Genomic DNA, 21,933 nt, shown 5'->3' with positions numbered 1-21,933 from the left:
CCAAACTATGGAAAGAGCTCAGATGTCTATCGACAGATGAATGAATAAAGAAGATGTGGCATGTATATACAGTGGAATATTACTCTCCCATCAAAAAGGATGAATACTTACATGGATAGTATAATGCTGAGCAAATTATGTCATTCAGAGAAAGACAATTATCATGTGGTTTCACTCATACGTGGAGTATAAGAAACAGAGCAGGAGGTCATAGGAAAAACTAAATGGGAAGTCACCAGAGAGGGAGACAAACCATGAGAAACTTTTTAAGAAAATATTTTATTTATTCATTTGAGGGAGAGCGGCAGAAAGAGCACAAGCAGAGGGAGAGGGAGAGGGAGAGGAAGAAGCAGACTCCCCGCTGAGCTGGGATCCCAATGTGGGGCTCCATTCCAGGACTTGGAGATCATGACCTGAGCCAAAGGCAGACACTTCCGTCTGAGCCACCCAGGTACCCCAAACATTGAGAGGCTCTTAACTATAGGAAACAAACTGAAGGTTTCTGGAGGGGAGGTGGGTGGGGGGATGGGGTAATTGGGTGATTGGCATTAAGGAGGGCATGGGATGCGATGAGCACTGGGTATTTTTTTTTTAAGATTTTATTTATCCATTTGACAGACAGATTTTATTTATCCATTTGACAGAGATCACAAGTAGGCAGAGAGGCAGGCAGAGATAGAGTGAGGAATGCAGGGTCCCTGTTGAGCAGAGAGCCCGTTGTGGGGCTCGATTCCAGGACCCTGGGATCATGACCTGAGCTGAAGGCAGAGGCTTTAACCCACTGAGCCACCCAGGTGCCCTGAGCACTGGGTATTATACCCAAACGATAAGTTATTGAACGCAACATCTGAAACTAATGATGTGCTGTACATTGGCTAATTGAATTTAAATAATAAAAAAAGAGGAAATGATAGAAGAGGCAGTGAGTGGGATATAGCAGAAAAAGGACAGCAGTGGTGAAAGGAACACTGCCTAAGTTCATCTTTACCCTTTTGTCATAGCACTTTTTATTTATGTATTTATTTTAAAGATTTTTTTTATTTGAGAGAGAATGCAAGAAGGAGAGAGAGAGAGAGAGAATGAGGGGAGAAGATCAGAGGGAGAAGCAGAGGGAGCTGAATGTGGGAATCTATCCCTGGACCCTAGGATCACCACCTGAGCCGAAGGTAGTCACTTAACCAACTGAGCCACCAAGGTGCCCCAATCATAGCACTTAAAAAAAAAAAAGTGATCTAAAACACATAAAATTTACCAACTTAACCATTTAAAAATGTATAGTACTCTTAACTATAGGCACATGGTAATGGATCTCTAGAACTTTGTCGTCTTCCAAAACTGAAACTCAATACTCAATTTCTTCCTCTTCCCCCAACCCTCACAACCACCATTCTACTTTCTAAGACTTTGACTATCTCTTGTAAGTAGAATAATGGAAGTATTTGTCTTTTTGTGACTGGCTTATTTCACTTATCATAATGTGCCCAAGATTCACCTGTTCTGTCAAATACTGAAGAATTTCCTTCTTTTTAAAGGCTGAATAGTAGTATTCCATTCAATGTATATATCGTATTTTCTTTATTCATTCATCTGTTGATGGACATTTCTGTTGTATCACATTTTAGCTATATTTGGCTATTATCCTTTGGCTGCAATGGAACATGGGTGTGCTGATATTTCTTTGAGTGCCTGCTTTCAATTCTTCTGGATATATACCAGCATCGCTGGATCATATGGTAAATCTATTTTTAATTTTTGAGGACTTTCTAGAGTTTTCCATTATAGCTGTACCAATTTACATTTCCAACAACAGTACTGTTGGTTCTATCTTAATGTGTAGTCGTTTGTAACGCCTTCTAGGGCTGTAGTCCAGAGTAGCTGAGGAGGGTGGAAGGTGGAAGACGGTCGACTTTTTCTGCTTGGGTCTGGTTGGAATAGGATTTCTACCGTAGGGAGCTGGAGTGAACCACTCCGTGGTGTTCTCATCAGCACAGAGATAATCGATACCATTCCCTTTTGGGTCCTTGGACAGTTCCTCAAAGGTAAGATCCAAGGAAGACCAGTCTCACACCCACCCTCAGCGGCGGACGCAGGCCACGCCCCCCACGCCTTCCCTCCCGCGAGTCAGAGCGTGGGGTGGGGCTTTCCGTGGGGCAGGGCTTGTGCGGGAGGGGCGGAGCGGAGGCGGGGCTCCGGCAGAGCGGCGGCTGGGCAGGGCGTCCCAGCTTCTCTGAGGACTACAGCAGTCCAGCGACCTCTTCTTTTCTGGCCGGGAGGCGCAGGACACGCCATTCATGGACCGGGCAGCGGTGGCGAGGATGGGCGCGGTGGCCAGTGCCAGTGTGTGTGTCCTGGTGGCGGGGGTGGTGCTGGCCCAGTACATATTCACCTTGAAGAGGAAGACAGGGCGGAAGACCAAGATCATCGAGATGGTGAGTGCAGGGCCCCGCGTGCCCGAGCGCTTGATGGGCCGCAGGGCGTTCCATCCGCCCTTACCTTTCCGTGCTGGCGCTGCTGGAATGCAAAGGGCACACTGGGGAGCCATTCATCCCAGGAGTGGCAACACCGGGGCCGGTGACCTGGTCTGGATCCTCCAGGGTTTCACTCCTTTGCCTTTTGTTGTATCTCCATTTGAAACAGAAAGGCAAGTAGGTGACTCGGAAACCAGCCACCTCCTGCAGCAAAAGCCATTTCTCAAGAAATAAACGCAACGTTCTAGGCTGGGTTGCTGCCTAGGTCCTGCCGCCAAATGGTTGTGACTAATCCAGTTCGGAATGAGTTGTTTCTGCACGCTGGCTAGAATGAGTTAGGTGTGGAAAGGTGTAACTTCTCAGTGGTTGAGATAATGCGGGTTGAGCCGACTGCCATTCAGAATAGTTTATTTTGTATTTGAATGTTATTTCTTCTTGTCTCAAACTCCCAGGAAGTATCTTTGTGTTCGTTTTTTCCCCCTCAAGCCTCTTGCTTAACAGTATTTTAGAAATTTATTTCCAATTTTATTGTGAGAATGTTTCAAGAATCCTACTTCAGGTATATGATAAGCAGTGTTTGCTTCAAAGTTGAGGATGTTTTTAATTTTGGTTTGGTTTGGTTTAAGTTTTTGTTTTAGTTTGGTTTTTAGTTTTTGTGTTTTAATTAGAATCCACTCATAAAGACCAGTGACTCATGGAGTTATTATAATGTGCTTACTGGAATGCATAAGCTCATGTTTACTTCCAATAATGTGCTACACATGTGAACATTTGGGGTCAAATATTTATGAAAAATAAGTTGACAATCTATCACCATACTAAATAATATCATTTTAGGTTCATATACTTAGAATACTCAGCCTCAAGTATGTCTTCATTGATCAAAGACACTGTCCTCTTGGTTGCTGTTGGCCCCAGGTTGAATACAGAAATATTTTCCCCATAACTAATAGTAAAAGAAATGGTAACCCCGTGTCTCATGCCAATAATACTCGAAAGTTTTGTTTATTGCTAGAATTAAATTATTCTTGGATTCTTATTTTTTCCTCTACTTCTGTGGGTACAGCTGCAAATGTTTTTATCTCAGAAATTTTTGTTTTATTTATGTTGCTGTCTTGTTTAGAGAAATTTCGTGGCTTCCTTTTGCCCCAAACCAAAAGTTTATATTCTATATGGGGGTGGGAATATTGGGAAACCAATATATGGGGAAACCAACTAATTGCCGTATCTTCTAGCATGTACTTAACCTGAACCTAAGGCAGAGGCTTTAACCCACCGAGCCACCCAGGCACCCCCTAAATTGTATTTTTTATATGAAACCTGTCATAGTAAGTAAAGCACTCTCCAGAGTTCTATGTTATTCTTTCAGATTATGGAACCCCAGGAGGGGGTTGTGGGAATCCCCAAATTCACAGCTGGTCCATCAGAAGTATGGGTAACAACCTGGGGCTAGTGACTGGCATTGGAAATGGGGATAGACTTGTGGACTGAGTCCTTACCTCATGGATCAGCACTAACTCTACATAATGTCAGAATTGCATTGTATTATACAAAGAGTTGGGGCATGGTTGGTGTGAGGTGTGAGAAATATCTTTTTTAAAAAGTTAAATATAGAACATTTAGTAATATCTGGCTCATAGTAACTGCTTATTAAATAGTAGTTGTAATTATTATACCAAAACACAGACTATCAGCCACTCTCATATCTTAGTCATTTTGATGAAGTTCTAGAACCTAGGTGAGGTTTGGTGCTACACCTATGGAGGGGAGCGGATGGAAGGGGGGGGGGTTGCAAGGCGCCAGCTCTTGCTTTGTCCTCAGCCAGCCTCCTGCTCCCTCATCAATTTTTCCTTATGAACACTATTAAGGGAAAAAAATTTTTTTTTAAAAGATCCTACTTAATTACTTGACAGCAAGATAGAGAGAGAGCACAAGTAGGCAGAGTGGCAGACAGAGGTAGAGGGAGAAACAGGCTTTCTGCCCAATCAAGGACCCTGGGATCATGACCCAAACCGAAGGCAGCGGCTCAACCGACTAAGCCACCCAGGTGCCCCAGGGCAAAATTTTTAACCATTGGTATTATTTTTCTCAACTTCTCTCTCCTAAGCCTTCATTGTAAAAACTGCTCTTAACTATCCCCGATAATGATGGCTTGCAGTTTTTGTAAACTGGACCAAAAAGATCAAGATTGCCAAACCTGTATAGAAGTTGATAATACATGCGGTAGAATTTTGCACAAATGAAATTAGTATTTGGGGTGAATAGTATTTGGGAATGAATTTCCCCAACCTCTCTTAGATTCTGCAAGTTTCAGGTCCTTCGTCATTGCTGTTGACCATCACTTACCACTTGGTATTCAGTTTAACTCATCATTCTAATAAAATGTGCCTGCTCAGATAGGTCTTGTTCCCTCTGTGGCATTTTTAGTTACTCTTAGTAAAAAAGATTCTGGAACAAAGCTTGAGCACTTGCTAGTTTCCTATCAGACAGAGAAACCTACTCCAACACAAAATTTAAGCTTTGAAGAATGAGGAATGAATCATATATATAATCTTTCATATAACTCCCTTATTTTAAATGATACATGACAACTTTAGTGGGGTTTTTTGTTTGTTTGGGTTTTTTGTTTTTGTTTTTGTTTTTTGGTTGATTTTTACTCATGGGCATTGCTTCCATATTTTATTCTATTCAGACAGCATTTATCTACTTTCAAATTAACTTGGCTAAGTATAAAAGCATTAACAGATTTCCTATGATCTGTGGGGTTATGTCCCTATAAACCATCATTAAGTTGAAAATACGGTAAGTCTGTAATGCATTTCATATACCTACCAAACATCATAGCCTAGCCTAGCCTACCTTAAGTGTGCTTGGAACACTTACAGGGTTACAGATGGGCAAAATCATCTAACAAAAAGCCTATTTTATAATGAAGTGTTGATTACTAATATAATTTATTGACTATACCGAAAGTGAAAAACAGAATAGTTGTATGGTACAGAATGATTATCAGTGTGATGGTTGTTTATTCTCATGACTGGATGGTTGACTGGGAGCTAAGGCCACTGCCAGTGCCCAGCATCAGAAGAGAATATTTTACTGTACATTGCTAGCCCAAGAGAATATTTTACTGTACATTGCTAGCCCAGGAAAAGATCAAAATTTAAAGTATAGTTTCTACTAAATGCATGTCACTTTTTCAAGACCTAAAATTCAGAGAATTACAAGTCAAACCATAAGTTAGGGTCATCTAATAAAATTGTAAGGAAATAGTAGGAACTGTAATTTTTCCTCATAAAAGAAAAACTGAGTACTTGAAACTAAATAATGCTAAGTGTTTAGTGATTAAAAAACAGAAGTGTACAAATTTAAGTATTAAATGTGGCTTCTAAAGAGGAGAATTTAAAAAATGTATGTGGTCAACCATCTGGGTATTAGGACAACACCAGTGAAACTCCTATTTTCTGGATAGAAGATGCAGTTACTTTTAAAAAGGAAATTATTTTATTTTATTTTATTCTATTTTATTTTATTTTTTAAGATTTTATTTATTTATTTGACAGAGAGAAAACACAAGTAGACAGAGCATCAGGCAGAGGGAGAGGGAGAAGCAGGCTCTCCACTGAGCAGGAATTCCGGTATAGGCCTTGATTCCAGGGTTCTGGGATCATGACCTGAGCCAAAGGCAGCTGTTAAACTGACTGAGGCACCCAGGTGCCCCAAAAAGGAAGTTATTTTAAAGTAAAAACATTTTAAATGTATGTGTCTATATATTTATATACACATATCCTGTTTATAAGAATTTGTCTTATTCTTTCTGGTTTCTGAACTATGTTAGGAGAAACCTTACAAGGTTTTTTAAATTTATGAATGAATGCTAACTTTCCTGTCCTGCAGTTATTGGCCACAGAACTTCTCTCCTACTTTAAGAATCTCAGTTTTCCCCACTCTTCCTCTTTAGTCATCATTCTTATTAGATAAATTGGCCCAAAGTGTGGGTTTTATTTGTTTTTATTAAATTTTGCATTTGGCTGTCCAAATCTACATTGATCTCTTAGTACAGTAACTTGGAATTCTGTCTTTTGTTGTATTAAATCCAGAAACTAATTCAGAAAATTTATTTCATGTCTTTTAGGACAGAAAATGTAATGCCCTTAAGATATTGATAACAAATTGACCAATTTTTCCAATCATCCGTGTTTAATTTGTGCTTTTAAAGTTGTTTTAGAAAGCAGACAATGTTTTATTTTTTAATCCAAACTGCTAAAAGATTGAAAACTGACTTTTAAATTAAAGGCCCATCTATGTATGTCAATCTTCTGTTTGCTGTTAAATTAAGTTGAAGATACACCTTTCCCAGGGAGTTTAAAGACTTAAATAAATTAAAATAAATAAAAACTTAAATGAATGACTTCATTTAGTTAGACTATTTAGTAAGCAGAGCTGGCTGAGGAAAACAAACATTTCTAACCTCACATATAGAACTAGAATTACAGTCTTTAAGCTAGAGAAAGATAAAAGGTCTTATTATGAAAAATAGAGCTAAACTTGATTTCTGTGATCTCTTCTAAAGATGTGATTAATATATGAAGTCGACATGATGCAAGGGATATAAATAGAACACAACTTTATTTTGCCTTCTTGTGGCACCTCTCAAATCTACTCAGTGATGTTAATTTTTCTTGCCACTGGTAAAAATTCTGGTAGGCCTGTGACTTATTGCTCACTCTCAGATTGTAAAAGACAATCTTTTAAAATCACAAGCAGTCAGTCTCATTTCTGTAATTGACAGTGTCTAGTCATGTATTTATACATGACTTCAATATTAATTCTGTGGTGAGACTCCTAGATGGACATTACTAGTACCCACCACTATTTTTAGCTCTTTTCCCCTTTTTATATTTGGGCAAGCTTTGCTGTTCCAGCCAATAGACTGCCTGGAGATGGTATGGCCACTTGTGGGCCAGTGTAGTTATGAAAAGGGACACAGTTGTCCATAGTCTTTGCTACTGTTGGAGTAAATCCTGAAGCATCATGATGACATGGAGATGACACAGTACCAAAGCAGCCTGGAATATTGAGCCAATATGTGGAGGACAACTGCCCTGAAGAGTCATCTGGACCCATATTGGACTTTGTGTGAGCGAAAAATAAACTTTTTGTGTGTGTTAAAGAAGTGAGATTTTTGTGTTGTTACTGCCCCATAACTTACCCTAATACACATTTCTCTAACTAATACAGATTTCTTCACTACCCCCAAACTGTGGCTTACTGCAGGTGGCTCCTCCCCTCCCTAGTTAGTGGTGGCCAGTGATCTGGGATGAGAGAAGAGGAGATAATCAACCTCTCTCTTTCCCCACTCCTGCTCTTTCCCCCCACTAGCCATTGCTTCAGATTTGGGGGTTAATAGGGTAGGAGGAAGGATTTCTTTCACTGAGGAAGTGAAGAAATGAGAGGTTTTTTTTAAAAGGTTAATTTATTTGAGAGAGAGAACATGAGGTGGAAGAGCAGAGGGAGAGGTAGAGAGAGTCTCAAGCAGACTCGCCACTGAGCATGGATCCTGACAAAGGCCTCAATCCCAGGACACTGAAATCATGACCTGAGCTAAAACCAAGAGTCAGACCAGCCGAGCCACCCAGGCTCCCCTTTTCTTTCTTTCTTCCTTCCTTACTTTCTTTTTTTTAAGATTTTATTTATTTATTTGACAGAGAGAGAAATCACAAGTAGGCAGAGAGGCAGGCAGGGGGGTGTGGGAAGCAGGCTCCCCGCTGAGCAGAGAGCCTGATGTGGGGCTCCATCCCAGGACCCTGAGATCATGACCCGAGCCGAAGGCAGAGGCTCAACCCACTGAGCCAGCAGGTGCTTACCCCTTTTCTTTTTTAAGGTTTATTTATTTATTTTGGGAAGAGAGAGAAAGCATGTGTGGGGAGGGCCAGAGGGAAGGGGAGAGAGTCTTAAGCAGACTCCATGCTGAGTGAGGAGCCCTGTGGAGGCTCAATCTCAAGACCCCAAGATCACAATCTGAGCCAAAACCAAGAGTCAGACACTTAACTGATTGCCACCTAGGTGCCCCCAAAATGAAAGTTCTTACTTAACTAGTTAGGTTTGTTCTCTCTGGGCCTGCAAGGTATTTAAAGTTGACTTTCTCTTCTTTCACTATAACCTCATAATATGAGCACTTTTTAAATTAAATTAAATTTTTTGGCACCCCACCCACCTCAGCCTGATTTTATTATTATTATTATTTTTTGAGTGATTCATTCCATGTGGGCTCTTGCCTTTGAAGTCCCTCCCTCTCAGGTGGTTAAGGAGTCATGAAGCCAATTCTCTCCATTTTCCTTTCCTTACCTTAGTAGGTCCCTGAATTAAACTGAAACAGAAAGATTCCTCATTTAACATCTATTACATAAGTTTAACATTCTGTGAAATTTTTTTTAGATGTTAATCATTGTTATGAACTGAATTGTGACCCCTCAAAGGTTCTTTTCACTGGACTGAGAATCAATTGACAGGGACACCTGGGTGGCTCAGTGGGTTGAGACGCTGCCTTTGGCTCAGGTCATGATCCCAGTGTCCTGGGATCGAGTCCCGCATCGAGCTCCTTGTTCGGCAGGGAACCTGCTTCTCTCTCTGCTTCTGTGCCTGCTTGTGTGCGCTCTCTCTCCTTCTCTCTGACAAATAAATAAATAAATAAAATCTTTAAAAAAAAAAAAAGAAATCAATTGACAGAATAACAGGAGAAAATAAAATTTAATAGCATATGTATGGTAATCCACACAGACATGGAAGTTCTAAATACAGGGAAAATGAGGTCTATATGTCACTCTGAACTAAGGAGAAGGGAGTAGGGGCCTGGGACTTGACAGGAAGGGAATGCATTCATAGAGCAGTAAGTAGAACAGATGTTTGCCCAGCTGTATAGATGGGTCACTCAGGAAAAATGTATCTCTCCTTATTCTGGAAAGAACCCCACTTTAGAGTTCTTCTAAGTAGTTAAAGGATGGGCAAAAGTTTCTCTTGAGCCCACAGGGTCTTCATTGCCTCCAGCTCAAAATAATCTTCATGCCAGATTGGCCTACCTTGGGGTGTCCTGTCCTCAGCCCCTACATGCTTTTGAATGATAAGCAAACATTCCCATTTCTTGAGTCTCAGCCTCTATGTTCTGTGTATTCCGTGGCCAGTCAGCCCTGCCAGTGGGCAATATGACTTTCATCTAGTATTCACTGGCTTCACTCTCTCTAGAAGCTCCCCCAAATGATCATTTCTTTTTTTCCCCTTTCTTTCTTTCTTTCTCTTTCTTTCTTTCTTTCTTTCTTTCTTTCTTTCTTTCTTTCTTTCTCTTAGGATTTTATTTGTTTGAGAGAAAGAGCGAGGGGAGGGGCAGAAGGAGAGAGAGAGGAAGAAGCAGACTTCCAGCTGAGCAGGGAGCCCAGCACTGGGCTTAATCCCAGGACTCAGGGATCATGATGCCAGGGGAAGGCAGAGGCTTAACAGACTGAACCACCCAGGTGCCCCCATTTCTAATTTAAACACATCTCAACTTTTTACAAAATTATTTTTATTAACATATATTGTATTATTTGCCGCAGGGGTACAGGTCTGTAAATCATCAGGTTTACACATTTCACAGCACTCACCACAGCCCATACCCCTCCCCAATGTCCATAACCCAGCCACCCTGTCCCTACCCCTCCCACCACCCAGCAATCCTCATTCTGTTTTGTGAGATTAAGAATCTCTTATGGTTGGGAAGCCTGGGTGGCCCAGTTGGTTGGACGACTGCCTTTGGCTCAGGTCATGATCCTGCAGTCCCAGGATCGAGTCCTGCATCGGGCTCCCAGCTCCCCGGGGAGTCTGCTTCTCCCTCTGACCTTCTCCTTGCTCATGCTCTCTCTCACTGTTTCTCTCTCAAAAAAAAAAAAAAAGAATCTCTTATGGTTTTTCATTTTTTCCTTCCCATATCTCAACTTTTTATGGCTTCCTTATAAACACCAACACTTACTGCTTATAAGTTGGTACTGTTTTTGAAACTTGAGTGAGTTTTCTTCCTGGAGATAATTTCTAACAAAAATGCATTGCTTTCTTCCATTTTAAGGTAACATTAGATGTTCTCTGGGTACTATACTGAGTAAGTGGAAAGCCCACTATTGAGTCTATATTTAGAAAAAGGAGGGGACGGGGAACCAAGATTTAAATATGACTGCTTAAGTGGCTCAATGCTGTTATGCTGTTACACAGGCTTTTAAAAATATCTCTTTATCCCAACTTTAATTTATATCAGCATTCAGATTTATGACCTTTTAGGACCTGTTTTTAATTCATTTGTTTTGTAAAGTATATTCTCTGCAACTCCTGTGGCATTTCCTGATGGTTTTTCATAAAGTAGCAATTTATACACTGTCTTGTATTGTTTACTGTTATGTGTGTTCTTTAAGGGTCTAGGTTGGTACATATTTCTTTGTCTTTTATTTTTAAGATTTTATTTATTTATGTGAGAGAGAGAGAGAGAGAGCATCCACATGGTGGGGGTGGTGGGGGGAGTGTTACAGTGGAGGGGTGGTGCGGTGGGGTAGGGGCAGAGGGAAAGGGAGGACAGTCCCTGACAAGGAGGGAGCCAGTTGTTGGGCCCGATCCCAACAACTGACCTGAGCCTAAGACAGACATTTAACCTACTGAGCCACCCAGATGCCCCTTTGTCTTTCTTATTAGTTGTACCTAGGAGAGAGACCCCAAATCAGTCTTTAATAAACAATAAACATCTTATTTTTCTAATATAAGGAGAGGTCCAAAAAATAGGCAGTTGATGGTTAATTAGGGAGTACAAGGATGTCAAGACAGAGGTCTTTGAAATTCTCTTGGCTTTTCTTGTGGTCACAAGATGGCAGTTGCAGTCCTGGCCAACATGTCCATCTGCCAGGGAGGTTGATACTCAATTCAGTAGAGCAGAACTTTCTTCTCACATGTCACTGGAGAGAACAGTGTCATATAGCCACCCTAACTGTGAAGCTGAGGAGATTTTTTGGCTGAACAAATGGCCACCCTCCAACAAAATTGAGATTCTATTAGTAGAAAAGAAAGGGACGAATTAGGTAATAAGCAGTCTAATAGTCCAGAGTCCCTATTCCTTTACCATATCCTATACTATAGTCCCTATTCCTTTTCCATATCATTTGCCATTCAGTAAATTCGTTTAATAGTTGATCAAATAGGGGATGCCTGGGTGGCTCAGTTGGTTGAGTGGCTGCCTTCAGCTCAGGTCATGATCCCAGCGTCTAGGGATCGAGTCCCACGTCGGGCTCCTTGCTCGGCGGGGAGCCTGCTTCTCCCTCTCCCTCTGCCTCTAGCCTGTGACTCTGTCTGCCTGTGCTTGCGCTCTCTCCCTCTCTCTCTCTCTCTAACAAATAAATAAAATCTTAAAAAAAAAAAATAGTTGATCAAATAAAAGCACATATATAGACTCTGATATTACTGGTGGTCAGTTGGCTGGCAGAAAATAGAACATTCCAGCTGTTACAAGTCTTTGGTAATACAGCAGGACAGAATACAGACTCAGAATAGCTTTGCTCTTCTGCCCTCCCCAAGCATAAAGATTTATTCCTTCACCACTAGTTCTTGAGACATCAGTGCTGCCTTCATACATACTAATGAGATTTAGAAGCTAGTGTCACAATTATGTGTCACAACTAGCTTAAAAGTTAGAGTCCTAATAATGTGAAATGTTGGGGTTCGAAGAGAACGGTCAGGAAAGGATTCTTGAGGGGCACCTGGGTGGCTTAGTTGGTTAATTGGCTGCCTTTGGTTCAGGTCATGATCTCAGGGTCCTGGGATTGAGCCCCACAGCAGGGGTTCTGCTTCTCGATCTCACTCTCCCTTTGAGCCCTCCCTCTCTTTGTTTCTCTCTCTCTAATAAATAAAAAATCTGTTAAAAAAAAAAAAAAGAAAAGAAAAAGTTCTTGAGATTTCTTCAGTGCAAAAAGGATGGTTTTATTAAAGCACAGGGACAGAACCCATGGGCAGAAAGAGCTGCGCTGGGATTGTAAGGAGTGACTGATTATATACTCTCAAACTGGAAGGGGGTTAGGCATAGCGTAAGTCTCTGAGGAATTTGGAAGCTTGGGTTGTGATCGGGTCCTGGGATCGGGCCCCTCATTGGGCTCTCTGCTAGGCCGAGAGCCTGCTTCCCCACCCCCCTCTGCCTGCCTCTCTTCCTGCTTGTGATCTCTCTCTGTCCAATAAATAAATCTTTAAAAAAACATATTAAAAAAAATGTGAGCGAGATCTCAAGGAAAGGATATGTGAAATTCAAAGGAATGGGAGATTACATTGGGTAATGTTTGATGGCTGTGGTGTTTGAAGAAGAACAATTATGATTGGTCAGTCTAAATAAAATATATTGTAAATTAAGGGGAAATATATTAAACTCTTAACATTGGCAAAGAATATGTTCAAGATCATCTTGAATCCCCAAATTTGCAAGTATGGAGTAACTTGTACCAGGCATATAACTTTGTCTTTTTTTTTTGCAAATCACATTTGTCATGTTTCCTATGCATTATCCTTATTCAAGTTTAATCACATTTGCAGCTTCAACAAGTGTGAGCTCTTATCTAGTTAGCTGTTTTTAGGTTAGCCAGAATACTTCCTGAAATAGCAGGAGTTTTTACAACTTTTTTTTCTTTCTTTCTTTTTTTTTTTAAAGAGTTTGTTTATTTATTTATTTGACAGAGAGAGACACACACACAGCGAGAGAGGGAACATAGCAGGGGGAGTGGGAGAGGGAGAAGCAGGCTTCCTGGGGAAGCAGGGAGCCCGACATGGGACTCAATCCCAGGACCCTGGGATCATGACCTGAGCTGAAGGCAGGAGCTTAATGACTGAGCCAAATAGTCAAAACTAGGGGCTGCAAAACGCTGCGTGGAAAGAGAAATCTGAGTCATGAGTATATAGAAAAATGGGCACTTTTGTTTATTCTGTTGGAAGCATTATATACATTGGTTAAATAAAATATAGTGCATTGCTTACACAGTGGTACGGTTAGTATAATAAAACATTGTGCAACTTTGAAAACAAAGTAGGGGGGCCTGGGTGGTTCATTCGGTCAAATGTCTGACTTCAGCTCATGTCATGATTGACATAGGAAAGGTGTTAGGGTTCCAAGCTGACGGCCAAGAAAGAATTCTTGGTACCTCTTTGGTGCAAAATGGTTTATTTAATTTTTTTAATAGATTTTATTTATTGACAGAGAGACAGTGAGAGAGCAAACACAAGCAAGGGGAGTGGGAGAGGGAGAAACAGGCTTCCCATTGGGCAGGGATCCCGATACGGGGTTGGATCTCAGGACCCTGTGATCATGACCTGAGCCTAAGGCAGAGGCTTAACCACTGAGCCACCCAGGTGCCCCCAAATGGTGGTTTATTAAAGCACAGGGACAGGACCAGTGGGCAGAAAGAACTGATCTGGGGTGATGAGGAGTGGTCCATTATATACTGGGAAGGGATTAGGGATAGCGTAAGTCTCTAAGGAATTTTGGTTTTTTTTGTGTTTTTTTTTCCTTTTTTTTAAAATTTTTTTAAAAAATTTCTTTTCAGTGTTCCAGAATTCATTGTTTATGCACCACACCCAGTGCTCCATGAATATGTGCCCTCCATAATACCCACCTCTAGCCTCACCCAATCTCCCCCCCTCCCCCCCACCCCTCCAAAACTCAGATTGTTTTTCAGAATCCACAGTCTCTCATGGTTCATCTCCCCCTTCCAATTTCCCCCAACTCCCTTCTCCTCTCCATCTCCCCATGTCCTCCGTGTTATTCCTTATGCTCCAAAAATAAGCGAAACCGTATGATAATTGACTCTCTCTGCTTGACTTATTTCACTCAGCATAATCTCAGGAATTTTTGAAGCAAGGTTTCCAGACCTTGAGGGGCTAACTTTTATTAGGAAAAGGTCATTTATCGGGACGCCTGGATGACTCAGCTGGTTAAGTGTCTGCCTTCAGGTTAGGTCATGATCCCAGGATCTTGGGATCAAGTCCCACATCTGGCTCCTTGCTCAGTGGGGAGCCTGCTTCTCCCTCTGCCCCTCCCCCTGCTGGGTGCATACGTGCCCCCCTTTCTCTCTCTCTCTCTGGCAAACAAATAAATAAAACCTTCAAAAAAAAAGAAAGAAAGAAAAGAAAAGGTCATTTATTACTGTCTAATAAAACCTGAGCCATGAGACCCTTCCAGATGTATATAGGTGAGTCATATGCTTGGGGAGGTGATTGCCAACCTGTGTCTTGGGGGGTTTAAAGATAAAGGAAAATTCTAAAGGAATTTTTGTACGTTAAAGTAGATTTACAGGATCTTGGGGATCAGACAAAGATTGCCTTTGCCCCTTAGCAGGGTGTTAACATCGAGGCAGCTGAGTCTCTAAAGGAATGTCACTCTGCCTGTTTTAAGGACTTGTCAGGGGGCTGTAGGTAATAAGGAAATTTAACAATTTTAGTTCTGCCTTTGTTTCCCACGTCAGTGAATTTAGGGTCCTGGGATTAGCCCTGTTTCAGGTTCCCCACTCAGTGGGGAGTCTGCTTGTCCCTTTCCCTCTTCCTCTGCCCCTGCTTGTGCTCACATGCATGCTCTCGCTCTCAAATAAATAAAATCTTTTATACATACATACATACAGGAAAGTAAATCAGAGTTAACATTTTAAAAAGTTCAAAAGATGGTAATTAAGGGGAGAAAACACCATCTTTTGATGCATACGCATGTTGTGCTTGTATGTCATTGGAAATTCTTTAAAAACTGCACTAGTAGCTGTTTGTAGTTATTACTAGGAATGGTAGAACTTGGGAGGATGAGACTGGAGAAGGAGACTTTACTGTTTCATCCTTTAATGTTTCGCACAGTTTGAAATAGCATGAGCATGTATATATATAAAAAAATTAATTGAAGCAACATTTTAAAAAGTATGTTGGGACCACATTGTAAAAACATCTGAATTGTCAGTAGTGGGGTGTTTGTAATTAACTTGCTGAGGAGACTTTGAGAGTGTTCTAGTTTTTTAAAAGTGGTAAGATCTGGAATGCATTTTAGTTGCTTAATCTGGTAGCTGAGTACACTTAATTAGCATAACTAGAATTAAGAGGCGAGGAATGTGAGGAAAAAATAATTTTCCCTCCACCTTTCTAAGTTCTGTACTGGGGACCCTTTAACAAAAGATAGAATTAACAAGATAAAAACAAGTTTTACTAACAAGTATACATGAGAGATGCCTTGGGAAAAGTAACTCTCTTAGGTGGTTTAAAATTATACCATCTACAGTAATAAACAAAAAGAAGGGCATGGAAGAGACCTGTTGTTGGGTGTGAGGAGGAAAAAGGTGTTAAGCCTGAATAAGATTGATAATGCAGAGTTAAGTGCACTCCCTCCATTGATTTGAATTTGTCGTGCTTTCTTCATCTTTTTCTGCCTTCTCTTTTGGTACAGAGATGGAGACGCACATAGAAATGGAGATTTCCTTTATAAACGTAATTTCGCTGGTAAGAGGGAGCTTCTCCTCTTTTCAGAGCTTCTCCTGTGTCTACTGTTTCTCCGAAATAATCAGCTCAAAATAATCCTCATGCCAAAAAGGCATATGTTGGGGTGGCATTCTGTCACTGCAGGAGCAGGAATTGAGATAAGCCCATATTAAAGAGGATGAAGTCCTAGACTGCTATGGGAGCCAGAGAAAGAGGACAGAACATCCACGGATTGCAGAGGTGAAATCTGTAGGATTTGAAAGGGAACAGGATTTGTAACTCCAGAATATGCCATCTTCTTTTTTCTTTAACTAGAGATAGTACTTAAGATGATAGCTTGGCCTATTTTAGGGAGTCCCTCCATTTTCCTGGGTGTCTCTCATGTATTCAGGAGGGATGCATGTTACTAAATTTGTGTTTATTTTTCTCCTATTAATCTGTCTTCTGTTACAGGAAGATTTCAGTCAAGAACCTAGAAGGGTAGAGAAAAAACTATTTTTCCTCCCCCACAGATTTTATAATGTTTGCAAAGTGTCTCAGATTATCCTTAATTCGTCATAGCAGTTTGAATGTTCCCTACAGTTTATGTTAAATCATTCCCTAGATCTCTCTTGTTTGCTTTTAAAGTAATTCAGACATCACATTATTTAGACTTACTGAATTAAGCCTCTAAAATATCTTAAATCCTATTTTAATCCTCATTCTCTTTTAAATTAAGTGTTGTAATTTATCTCTATTTCTGGCACAGTAACTTATTTGAAATCTAATGTCAAACCTTACCTGAGGTTCCCCCAGGGAACTCTAAAAACCATCAGGGAACTTTAAAAACACCATCAGGGAACTCTATCCAATTCCATTTTTGTGTCAGCAGGTGGCAGACTTGGTGCTTGGTGCTTGGTGCTTGGCTTTGTGCTAGATTTCTAAATTACCTTTCTTGTTTATGCATTTTAATGTTCACTCTCTCACTGTCACTTCAGCCTGAGGAGAGTAGATTTTGTCACCCCACGTTGTGCCACTTCGGTATATGGATTATTGGGAGCTGAAGACAAGAAGACTCAAAGGGGTCAGGAAGAACTTTTTACCTCCCTTTTACCTGCCTAAAAGATTCTAGAAAAGGAGCCTGTACCAGGAAGAGAACTATTACCAGAGATTACTCTTTGATCTGAGAGACTTGCCTGCATGAAGGCAAACATTGCTCTTCTCATTTTCTTGGAATTTCCTTCCTCCCCTTTGAAGCCCCAGACCTCTCCTCCTTTCTCCTTAGCTCAGGATGACTTATAAGCCTCAATTGCCTGACTGCCTTTGAGTCTCTTATCTTTGTGGGTTCCCCACATGTGTGAAATTAAGGATTTCTCTGTTAATCTGTCTTTTTATTATGGGATGGATGGCCTCAGCAAAGACCTAGAAGGGTACAGGGAAAATTATTTTTCCTCACCTAAAACCATTAATCTATAAAATTTAAACCAACTTCCACAGTCCTTTGCTGTTATAGATTGAAATGCCAGTCTATTTTTTCCACATGTGTTATTTATCTTCCTCATTTTTCAAGGTGCTAATAGATTATAGCGTTGTTTATTGGTTGATTGGAAGGTTGCTTCAGTTGTTTGGTAAGTTCCTGCTTGTGAGTGGGTGGAAATAGATAGTCACGTGTGAGTTGCCACAAGATCCTTCCTATCCGTCCGCACTTTATCTCTGAAGCCTTGTCATGGCACAGCCCTCTCATTTATTTTACCTCAAATGCCCGACTCAGAGCCTGGGCTCAAAAGAACATCATTCCCCCCACCCAAATCATTATCTTTTTATACAGTCAACCCCCTGAACAGTTTATGTTTGTCTAGATTTCTCTGTCACAGTGTTCTAAGGAATTAAGACACTGGATCAGTTTTGATGGAGATAGGAAAAGTTTGAGAACCTGAGCATTACGCATAGTGAAATGTTGCAAAATAGAAACCCACTGAAGTCACATTAAGAAAATAAGGAGAAAGGAAAACAGGACTACACTGGGACTAGAACTAGAAAACAATTAGAAACTGATTCCCATTTGGGTTAGTTGGGCACTGCCCTATTATCCATTAACCAGGGAAAAGGAACTAAAAATTTGGGGTGTCTACTTATGGCCAAATTCTCCGTGCATGACCTTATTAAATCCTTAAAAACACAGTCCAGCTGACAAATTGTCATAATTTTTATTTGTTTAGGATGTAGCTTAGTAAGTAGCAGAGCCAGCACTCTGTCAGACTTTAGCTCTCTCTTAAAGAAAGCATGCTTCTCAGTTGGGAACAACGATTACTTTAATGAAGTTGTATTGTGATGCTGATCTTTTTTTTTTTTTTAAAGATTTCATTTATTTATTTGACAGAGAGAAATTACAAGTAGATGGAGAGGCAGGCAGAGAGAGAGAGAGAGAGGGAAGCAGGCTCCCTGCCAAGCAGAGAGCCCGAAGCGGGACTCGATCCCAGGACCCTGAGATCATGACCTGAGCCGAAGGCAACAGCTTAACCCACTGAGCCACCCAGGCGCCCCTGTGATGCTGATCTTTTAAAAATTTATCTTGAGGTGCCTGGGTGGCTCAGTGGGTTAAGTCTGCCTTTGGTTTAGATCATGATCTCAGTCTCGAGATCAAGCCCCTCATCTAATTGTGCTTCCCCGCTCAATGGGGAGTCTGCTTCTTCCTCTACCCCTCCCCGCTCTCATGCTCTCTCTCTCACTCTCTCAAATAAGTAAATAAAACCTTTAAAAAATAATAAAATAAAAATTTTAAAAATAAAAATATTCTCTTTCCAAGCTAATTAAATGTTTTATTCTATTTCATTTTTGTGCACAACTATGTACCATATATATGTATGTATGTTATATATATATATATATATACATATATATATATAATGATGTATATATACAGAGATATACATGTGTATGTATATGGTTTTATCATATAGCCCTAGTTTTGGTAGGATGGGGAAATGTATCTAGCATTCCGTAATTATTCAGTTATTCTGTGCTTTATAAGTATTGTGGCTTATCTAGTGAAGATAACTCCTTTAATAAATTATATAATTGATTATTTGAACTCTAAAGTATCTTGTAAGGAAATGAAGTTATACAATATATAATGTTTGAGAGTTTTGTAGTTGGTAAATCCTTGGTTCTGATGCAGCCCTGCCATATTCCAATGGTTTAACCTTGGACAATTTCTAAGTCTCAGTTTCCAGTTCTCTGGACCGGAGAGGATTCACCTAAAAAAGTCTTCTGCCCCCTTCTTTCTTTCAGGGTGTTATATTAGGAATATTCTTAGTGTTTATATTTTTTATTTAGCTTACTCTTTTAAATAATTATACTTTAGGAGAATTCCAGTAGTATGTTCTAAGTATCTATGTGGGTTATTAAGATTAAAAAAAAGATGATACCATACAGTTTCAAATTGTTTACCACATAGTATTTATTCAGTAAATATTAATTCTCTTTTCTTCTCCTTTCTTGAAACAAAGCTATTCTTTTCCCAACTTTCTTTTATTTTAAAAATTTAGTTATTTTTACTTAAATTCAGTTAAGATATAATGTATTATTAGCTTCTGAGGTAGAGGTCAGTGATTCATCAGTCTTACATAATACCAAGTGATCAATCACGTGCCCTCCTTTATGCCTATCACCCAGTTACCCCATCCCTCACCCCCGCCACTTTAGAGTCTCATATTGTTTGTCATCCTCTCTGATTTCATCTTGTTTTATTTTTTCCTCTATTCTCCTGTGATCCTCTGTTTTGTTTCTTAAATTCCACATGTCAGCAAGATCATGATAATTGTCTTTCTCTGATTGACTTATTTCGCTTAGCATATAACCCTCTAGTTCCATCCACATTGTTGCAAATGGCAAGATTTTTTGATGGCTGAGTAGTATTCCATTGTATATATATACCACATCTTCTTTTCTTTTCTTTTTTTTTTTTTTCAAATACCACATCTTCTATATCCATTCATCTGTTGGTGGATATCTGGGCTCTTTCCATAGTTTGGCTATTGTGGATGTTGCTGCTATGAACATTGGGATGCAGGTGCCCCTTTGGATCACTACATTTGCATCTTTGAGGTAAATACGCAACAGTGCAATTGCTGGGTCATAGGTTAATTTTATTTACAACCCTTTGAGGAACCTCCATGCTTTCTTTTAGACATGATGTTCTCTTATAAGAGATTCAGATTAAGTAATGATTTAACAGTTGTCTCTAAACAATATTTTCTTTGTGCTCTCAGGTTTGGAGATAAAAGAAGAATGTCTAGTTAGAGCATCATACATCCTTAAAGTTAAAAAGATTGGGAATGGAGAGATATCTAGTATCTCAAATGTTGAGCAACAGTTTTATCTTTTTTAAAAAAATTTTATTTCTTTATATGAGAAAGTGAGAATATGAGCAGAGGGAGAGGGAAAAGCAGACTCCCCGCTGAGCACAGAGTCCAACATGGGGCTCCATCCCCGGACCCTGAGATCATAATCCCAGTTGAAGCCACCCCAGTGCCCCTGAGTAATGGTTTGTTGTTTTTTTTTTTAAGATTTTATTTATTTATTTGACAGAGAGAAATCACAAGTAGTCGGAGAGGCAGGCAGAGAGAGAGAGAGAGGGAAGCAGGCTCCCTGCTGAGCAGAGAGCCCGATGCGGGACTCGATCCCAGGACCCTGAGATCATGACCTGAGCCGAAGGCAGCGGCTTAACCCACTGAGCCACCCGGGTGTCCCTGAGTAATGGTTTTTAACCTGAGTACCTAGCACTCTGGGGCCTAATCCCTGCCTGCCACTCTCATAATTTGTAGATGGTTAAATTGGCCTGAGTACCATACGTAAAAGCTTGGCATATATAGTTATATCATTTTCAGTTACTGAAATTTAATTTTGCTGAGATCGTATAGGAAACATGGTTTTTTGTAAAGGATAAAGTTTCTACATGCATTCAATTCATTTTGAATCCCTTCTAATACACTTAAAGCAAGCACAGATCATATGATTCAGTATAGATTTTTAAAAAATTTATTCATGGGGCTCATGCATGTGGATGTCATGTGACTCAGTTTTAGGGAAGTTTTAATAGTTAAGGACTACCTGTATTACAATACAACTTTTAGGAAAATAATTTCTTCCTTTTTATTTACCTATTTTAAGTTTCGTTTTTCCCTTGATTGTTTTTTGTTTCTAATACAATACATGCTGATATAAAAATTACTAAATCTAGATAAACAAAAAGAAGTAATCTGCAATTTTCACCACCTTAAAAAAAACATATTTTAGTAAGTGTACTCCATTATTTTTCTATGCATATAACTATTAAGTATCATTTTTCCCAGGATGAGATCACTCTGTAACATTGTTTTTAATAAGATTACTCACTTTTTTTAAAAAAAGATTTTTATTTATTTATGAGAGAGCAAGAGAGAGAGAGAGAGAGCGTGCGCGCGAGCGCCAGCGCGCACACAAGGGTGGGAGGAGCAGGGGGAGAAGCAGGCTCCCTGCTGAGCAGAGCTGAGGCAGGGCTCCATTCCAGGACCCTGAGATCATGACCTGAACTGAAGGCAGAGTTCCTCATTGTTGAACATTTAGATTGTTCACCATTTTTCATTATGATAAATATGGGTCAGTAAACATTTGTGTTGCATCTGTGCAAGTCTAAGACTGTTTAAGTGGAATGCTGAGTCAAAGGTCATGTGCAAGTCTAAAGCCTTTGAATGTGCTTCCAGGTTACGTTCTGAAAAGGTTTTACCAATTTACCTTTCCACTAGTAATGGAATACAAGTACCTTGCTCCCTGTTTTCCTGGCAATAGGTGTCATTTTTCCCCTTATTTTTGCCAAATGATAGGTTTTTTTAAGAGTATCTGTTACTTTTGAAATTTAACCTTTAAAAATAATTGGCCATTTATTTCCTTTTCTGAATTGTCTTAAGTTTTTTTCTTGATTTGCAAGGACTTTTATAAAGTGTTTTTAACT

At 40.0% G+C, this 21,933-nt stretch overlaps 1 protein-coding gene across 2 annotated transcripts in view; it reads left to right on the top strand.

Annotated features, from left to right (window-relative positions):
• The first annotated feature begins 2,188 nt into the window (after positions 1 to 2,188).
• Positions 2,189 to 21,933, top strand: part of NT5C3A (5'-nucleotidase, cytosolic IIIA) — a 48,844-nt gene continuing 29,099 nt past the window's right edge. The window contains exon 1 of one of the 2 annotated variants that reach the window (XM_059171528.1): positions 2,189 to 2,429. In XM_059171528.1, coding sequence (XP_059027511.1) covers positions 2,292 to 2,429 — 138 coding nt within the window. In that variant the 5' untranslated portion in view covers positions 2,189 to 2,291. The remainder of the gene's footprint in view (positions 2,430 to 21,933) is intronic. The other variant, XM_059171531.1, reaches the window with a different exon arrangement.

The sequence above is a fragment of the Mustela lutreola genome, chromosome 4 (assembly GCF_030435805.1).
Source record: "Mustela lutreola isolate mMusLut2 chromosome 4, mMusLut2.pri, whole genome shotgun sequence".
Classification (NCBI taxonomy): Eukaryota; Metazoa; Chordata; class Mammalia; order Carnivora; family Mustelidae; genus Mustela; species Mustela lutreola.
The sequence above is the reverse complement of the archived record's forward strand: the minus strand, read 5'-3'. Positions and strand labels throughout refer to the sequence as shown.